The sequence below is a fragment of the Borostomias antarcticus genome, assembly GCF_949987555.1.
Source record: "Borostomias antarcticus genome assembly, chromosome: 27".
Classification (NCBI taxonomy): domain Eukaryota; kingdom Metazoa; phylum Chordata; class Actinopteri; order Stomiiformes; family Stomiidae; genus Borostomias; species Borostomias antarcticus.
Window position 1 is genome coordinate 7,725,732 of NC_140260.1, and position 7,500 is coordinate 7,733,231.

A 7,500-nucleotide genomic window follows, 5' to 3' on the forward strand; every position below is an offset into this window, starting at 1 on the left:
GGTGAGGCTTGGGGTTGGGTTTAGGGTTAGTGCTAAGGTTATGGTTAGGGTGAGGCTTGGGTTTAGGGTTAGTGCTAAGGTTATGGTTAGGGTGAGGGGATACGGAATGAATGTAAGTCAATGCAATGTCCCCCAAAAGTCTGCTTCATCAAGTCCATGCTGGCGTGAATTACAGAGGGTTTGATCTTCATGTCCTACGGTGCCGTTAATCTACGGCTCTGTGGAACCACACGGCCTCCAGACACGCCTGTAGTCCCTCCTCTGACCAGAGCTCAGCAGCAGACCCTGGGTCTGGCCCAGAGATGGCCCTCATATAGGCCCAGGAGACCCTGGCCAGGCCCAGAGATGGCCCTCAGATGGCCCAGGAGACCCTGGGTCTGGCCCAGAGATGGCCCTCATATAGCCCAGGAGACCCTGGCTGGGGCCCAGAGATGGCCCTCAGATGGCCCAGCAGACCCTGGCCGGGCCCAGAGATGGCCCTCAGATGGCCCAGCGACAGACCACACAAAGAGGGTTTGGAGAAAGCTCTGAGTAAGCTTCCAAGCAGCCCAACGTGTCTGCGACTTTGGTGAGCCGTTCCAACATGCAGACTCAACTGGCTGGTGTGTTTTTGGAGGTGGAGATTGTTTCGTATCTCTACGTAACGCTACACCCACGTGGGGGTGATCTGACCACCGGCTGCGGTTCTGTGTTAAATCTTTCACACAAACTAACGGGTCGGGACAGCTCGTCTGACCCGGGTCGGGTGTAATGTTAGCTTCGGTCAATGTTTAGGAGGGACTACGATCGGTTGACACTGTAGCGTTTGACAGGATAGGTTTCAAACCCACAAGGCCCGTTTAATAGCTACTGTAGCTTGGCGGTGCCATAGCTGGCTTCAGCACTGTTTATGACAGGTAGTCACATGTTTCTTCATCAGAGGACGCAAAGACTTTTGTCAGAGAAGGTTGTTAATATTAGTGTTTGGACTGACCTCAGGACGTCAATAGATTTTATGTGTATTGCAGTACAGTTCCATATCAAACTGATTGATTACTGTGCACTCATACTGTTGACTAGTTTACCTGAGGAGGTTCTGTGGGTGTTGGTGTTATAGACTAGTTTACCTGAGGAGGTTCTGTGGGTGTTGGTGTTATAGACTAGTTTACCTGAGGAGGTTCTGTGGGTGTTGGTGTTATAGACTAGTTTACCTGAGGAGGTTCTGTGGGTGTTGGTGTTATAGACTACCTGAGGAGGTTCTGTGGGTGTTGGTGTTATAGACTAGTTTACCTGAGGAGGTTCTGTGGGTGTTGGTGTTATAGACTAGTTTACCTGAGGAGGTTCTGTGGGTGTTGGTGTTATAGACTAGTTTACCTGAGGAGGTTCTGTGGGTGTTGGTGTTATAGACTAGTTTACCTGAGGAGGTTCTATAGATGTTGGTGTTATAGACTAGTTTACCTGAGGAGGTTCTGTGGGTGTTGGTGTTATAGACTAGTTTACCTGAGGAGGTTCTGTGGGTGTTGGTGTTATAGACTAGTTTACCTGAGGAGGTTCTGTGGGTGTTGGTGTTATAGACTAGTTTACCTGAGGAGGTTCTGTGGGTGTTGGTGTTATAGACTAGTTTACCTGAGGAGGTTCTGTGGGTGTTGGTGTTATAGACTAGTTAACCTGAGGAGGTTCTGTGGGTGTTGGTGTTATAGACTAGTTTACCTGAGGAGGTTCTATAGATGTTGGTGTTATAGACTAGTTTACCTGAGGAGGTTCTGTGGGTGTTGGTGTTATAGACTAGTTTACCTGAGGAGGTTCTGTGGGTGTTGGTGTTATAGACTAGTTTACCTGAGGAGGTTCTGTGGGTGTTGGTGTTATAGACTAGTTTACCTGAGGAGGTTCTGTGGGTGTTGGTGTTATAGACTAGTTTACCTGAGGAGGTTCTGTGGGTGTTGGTGTTATAGACTAGTTTACCTGAGGAGGTTCTGTGGGTGTTGGTGTTATAGACTAGTTTACCTGAGGAGGTTCTATAGATGTTGGTGTTATAGACTAGTTTACCTGAGGAGGTTCTGTGGGTGTTGGTGTTATAGACTAGTTTACCTGAGGAGGTTCTGTGGGTGTTGGTGTTATAGACTAGTTTACCTGAGGAGGTTCTGTGGGTGTTGGTGTTATAGACTAGTTTACCTGAGGAGGTTCTATAGATGTTGGTGTTATAGACTAGTTTACCTGAGGAGGTTCTGTGGGTGTTGGTGTTATAGACTAGTTTACCTGAGGAGGTTCTGTGGGTGTTGGTGTTATAGACTAGTTTACCTGAGGAGGTTCTGTGGGTGTTGGTGTTATAGACTAGTTTACCTGAGGAGGTTCTGTGGGTGTTGGTGTTATAGACTAGTTTACCTGAGGAGGTTCTGTGGGTGTTGGTGTTATAGACTAGTTTACCTGAGGAGGTTCTGTGGGTGTTGGTGTTATAGACTAGTTTACCTGAGGAGGTTCTATAGATGTTGGTGTTATAGACTAGTTTACCTGAGGAGGTTCTGTGGGTGTTGGTGTTATAGACTAGTTTACCTGAGGAGGTTCTGTGGGTGTTGGTGTTATAGACTAGTTTACCTGAGGAGGTTCTGTGGGTGTTGGTGTTATAGACTAGTTTACCTGATGAGGTTCTGTGGGTGTTGGTGTTATAGACTAGTTTACCTGAGGAGGTTCTGTGGGTGTTGGTGTTATAGACTAGTTTACCTGAGGAGGTTCTATGCTGATGTTATAGACTAGTTTACCTGAGGAGATCCTGTGGGTGTTGGTGTTATAGACTAGTTTACCTGAGGAGGTTCTGTGGGTGTTGGTGTTATAGACTAGTTTACCTGAGGAGGTTCTGTGGGTGTTGGTGTTATAGACTAATTTACCTGAGGAGGTTCTATGCTGATGTTATAGACTAATTTACCTGAGGAGGTTCTGTGGGTTTTGATGTTATAGACTAGTTTACCTGAGGAGGTTCTGTGGGTGTTGGTGTTATAGACTAGTTTACCTGAGGATGTTCTGTGGGTGTTGGTGTTATAGACTAGTTTACCTGAGGAGGTTCTGTGGATGTTGGTGTTATAGACTAGTTAACTGATGAGGTTCTGTGTATGTTGGTGTTATAGACTAGTTTACCTGAGGAGGTTCTATAGATGTTGGTGTTATAGACTAGTTTACCTGAGGAGGTTCTATGCTGATGTCATAGACTAATTTACCTGAGGAGGTTCTGTGGGTGTTGGTGTTATAGACTAGTTTACCTGAGGAGGTTCTGTGGGTGTTGGTGTTATAGACTAGTTTACCTGAGGAGGTTCTGTGGGTGTTGGTGTTATAGACTAGTTTACCTGAGGAGGTTCTGTGGGTGTTGGTGTTATAGACTAGTTTACCTGAGGAGGTTCTGTGGGTGTTGGTGTTATAGACTAGTTTACCTGAGGAGGTTCTGTGGATGTTGGTGTTATAGACTAGTTTACCTGAGGAGGTTCTGTGGGTGTTGGTGTTATAGACTAGTTTACCTGAGGAGGTTCTGTGGGTGTTGGTGTCATAGACTAGTTTACCTGAGGAGGTTCTGTGGATGTTGGTGTAATAGACTAGTTTACCTGATGAGGTTCTGTGTATGTTGGTGTTATAGACTAGTTTACCTGAGGAGGTTCTATAGATGTTGGTGTTATAGACTAGTTTACCTGAGGAGGTTCTATGCTGATGTCATAGACTAATTTACCTAAGGAGGTTCTGTGGGTGTTGGTGTTATAGACTAGTTTACCTGAGGAGGTTCTATGCTGATGTCATAGACTAATTTACCTAAGGAGGTTCTGTGGGTGTTGGTGTTATAGACTAGTTTACCTGAGGAGGTTCTGTGGGTGTTGGTGTTATAGACTAGTTTACCTGAGGAGGTTCTGTGGGTGTTGGTGTTATAGACTAGTTACCTGAGGAGGTTCTGTGGGTGTTGGTGTTATAGACTACTTTACCTGAGGAGGTTCTGTGGGTGTTGGTGTTATAGACTAGTTTACCTGAGGAGGTTCTGTGGGTGTTGGTGTTATAGACTAGTTTACCTGAGGAGGTTCTGTGGGTGTTGGTGTTATAGACTAGTTTACCTGAGGAGGTTCTGTGGGTGTTGGTGTTATAGACTAGTTACCTGAGGAGGTTCTGTGGGTGCTGGTGTTATAGACTAGTTTACCTGAGGAGGTTCTGTGGATGTTGATGGTGGAGTTGAGCTCTGGGCTGCCCTGGTCCAGGTAGATGATGGACTCTATGGGAAGGGGTCCGGTGCACTCGGCGCCGTTGAAGGTGAAGTACCAGCGCTGGCAGCACGCCGTCTTACACTTCAGCCTCAGAGAGCCGGTGAACAGAACACGCAGGGCGCTGTCCGTCCGCAGCTTGGTGAACGTACAGTCCTGCAGGGGGCAGCAGAGAGGAGGGGAGGGGGGGTAGGGAGAGAGAAAGAGGGAGAGGAGGAGAGAGAGAGGGGGTAGGGAGAGGTGGGAGGAGAGAGAGAGAGAAGTGGTAGGGAGAGATAGGAGGAGAGAGGGGGGGTATAGGGAGAGATAGGAGGAGAGAGAGGGGGACAAAGAGAGAGAGAGAGAGAAAGAGAGAGAGAGAGAGTAGGGAGAGAGAGTCAGACTTCTTCCTGTGAGAATAAAAACGAGCAGGTTTTGGGCCGGTCTGGCAGGCTATACTATCAACCCATAAGGCCTACTCTAGAACCTATACATCATACGTCTCTATAACCAGACAAGCCTACTCTAGAACCTATACATGACCAGACAAGCCTACTCTAGAACCTATACATCATACGTCTCTATGACCAGACAAGCCTACTCTAGAACCTTCTATATCTCTATAAGAAAACAGGCCTACTTTAGAACCTTATATCTCTATGAGAAGACAGGCCCACTCTAGAACCTACTATCTCTATGAGCAGACAGACCCACTCCAGACAGACCCACTCCACACAGACCCACTCCCCACAGACCCACTCCACACAGACTCACTCCACACAGACCCACTCCACACAGACCCACTGAGACAGACCCACTCCAGACAGACCCACTCCACACAGACCCACTCCAGACAGACCCACTCCACACAGACCCACTCCACACAGACCCACTCCACACAGACCCACTCCACACAGACCCACTCCAGACAGACCCACTCCAGACAGACCCACTCCACACAGACCCACTCCACACAGACCCACACCACACAGACCCACTCCACACAGACCCACTCCACACAGACCCACTCCACACAGACCCACTCCAGACAGACTCACAGCGATCTTTCCCAGGTCGATGCCGTAGTTGAGGGAGTTCCAGGCGCACTGTTTGAAGTTGGGTTTCCAGGCCTCCTCGTACCTCTCGCTCACACACTCCCCCTTCTCTCCGCGCGGACCGTCACGCCCCGGGATTCCTGGCGTTCCCGGTATCCCGTTAACCCCGGGGTTCCCGTCGCGTCCCTGGGGGCCGGCCGGGCCCTGCAGACACGAGCTGTACTGGAGCACAGGACAGGACAGAACAGCAGGGTTAGGGCTGCACATACACTGTGTGTGTGCGTGTGTGTGTGTGTGTGCGTGCGTGTGCGTGTGTGTGTGTGTGTGTGTGTGTGTGTGTGTGTGTTAGAAAGTAAGAAAAAAAGAGAATGTGTTTGTACAGTATCTGTGAGAGAGAGAAAGGAGAGAGAGAGAGAATATTGTAAGGATGTTGTAAGAGTTGTATGTCCTGTGTGTGTGGTGAAGTTCTTAACTGTTTGAGGTCAAAGGCATTTTTTCACAATAGAGTTGTGTTCTATTCCTGACTTTTACTGTGTTATTATGGCCCCAAAAAACACAAATGGAGAGAGATAAGTGATAGTGTGTGTATAATATATATTACATAATATATATACAACATATTATGTGTGTCTATTGTGTGTGTATGTGTGTGGTGTGTGTGTGTGTGTTTGACAGTAATTGATGTGGTTAGGTGTGTGTGCACGTGTCTGTTTGTGTGTGTGAGATGGCATAGTTAACTGGTGTGGTTTGATGTGTTGGTGTGGTTAGATGTGTGTGTGTGTGTGTGTGTGTGTGTGTGCACGTGTGTGTGGTGTGTTTGCGCATGCATTGTGTGTGTGTGTGTGTGTGACGGAATAGTTAACTGATGTGGTTTGGTGTGTGTGCTTCCCCAGCTGAATCAGCTTAGTCAACTCCTCGTCTGTCAGCAGAGTTGGGGGAGGGGGGAAGGGGGAGAGAGGGGAGGGGGGCAGGGTGAGGGAGGGAGGGAAGAGGGGAGGGAGGGAAGGGGGGGGGGGGGGTCACCAGCTGCAGTTCCGCCAACTCACTCCTCCTCCTGGGAAAATCCTTAGCGCAGCATCCATCATCTGGTTCTGACCCTCCCTGGGCCCAACCCCCCTCCGGCCCCAAGACACATCTCCCTGAACAGAACCAGGCTGCTGCAGGAGGCCGGGAGAGACAGCAGCTGCCAGGGAGACCACGTCTCAGACCAGGTCTCTCTCAGACCCAGCCTCTCTCAGACCCAGCCTCTCTCAGACCCGGCCTCTCTCAGACCCAGCCTCTCTCAGACCCAGCCTCTCTCAGACCCGGCCTCTCTCAGACCCAGCCTCTCTCAGACCCGGCCTCTCTCAGACCCGGCCTCTCTCAGACCCGGCCTCTCTCAGACCAGGTCTCTCTCAGACCCGGCCTCTCTCAGACCAGGTCTCTCTCAGACCCGGCCTCTCTCAGAGCAGGTCTCTCTCAGAGCAGGTCTCTCTCAGACCCGGCCTCTCTCAGACCAAGTCTCTCTCAGAGCAGGTCTCTCTCAGAGCAGGTCTCTCTCAGACCAGGTCTCTCTCAGAGCAGGTCTCTCTCAGACCAGGTCTCTCTCAGACCCGGTCTCTCTCAGAGCAGGTCTCTCTCAGAGCAGGTCTCTCTCTAGACTCACTGCGTGGAGGAGATAGTCTGGCTCCAGACGCAATCGCACGCCCACTTTAATTTCTGGAATGGGATTCGGCGTCTGGAAAAGTTCTCATCCAGAGTGATTTCTCGGTTGGAATTCCAACCAGGCCAACCAGCGTCCTTTGAATCCCCTGTCAAATGCTGTGATTGGGTTAGAGGGATGAACTAATCGCTGAGGACTGAGTAATGAAGTGAAACAAAATGGCGATTCAGTCTGAGTGTCAGGCTATGGAGGAGAGACAGTAGAGCAACGCAGGGCCTACAGAGCTATAGAGAGGAAAACCACCTTCTTTATGGACACACACACACACACACACACACACACACACACACACACACACACACACACACACACACACAGTAAACCCACTCCTTTAGTCACCACTTCTACACCACTGCCAGGAGACTGGGCTGAGGCTTGTAGAAACCACAGGGATAACTACAGCGTGCGTCACCGTCTGTCTCCTTTCCATCATCATCATCATCATCATCATCATCATCATCGTCGTCGTCCTGGTCTGTTAAGACTCCTCCTGCTCTCTCCCGCCCTGTTCAAAGCTGTCCCTTAATTACAGCCCTTCTCTGCACAATTAAAGAGCATT

At 49.4% G+C, this 7,500-nt stretch overlaps 1 protein-coding gene across 1 annotated transcript in view; it reads right to left on the reverse strand.

The window, feature by feature from the left end:
• Positions 1 to 4,094: 4,094 nt before the first annotated feature.
• cthrc1a (collagen triple helix repeat containing 1a) overlaps positions 4,095 to 7,500 on the reverse strand; it is a gene marked incomplete at both ends in the record, with an annotated part of 6,603 nt that continues 3,197 nt past the window's right edge. Inside the window, 2 exons of the mRNA XM_084459334.1 lie at positions 4,095 to 4,361; positions 5,243 to 5,461. Coding sequence (XP_084315460.1) covers positions 4,095 to 4,361; positions 5,243 to 5,461 — 486 coding nt within the window. The remainder of the gene's footprint in view (positions 4,362 to 5,242; positions 5,462 to 7,500) is intronic.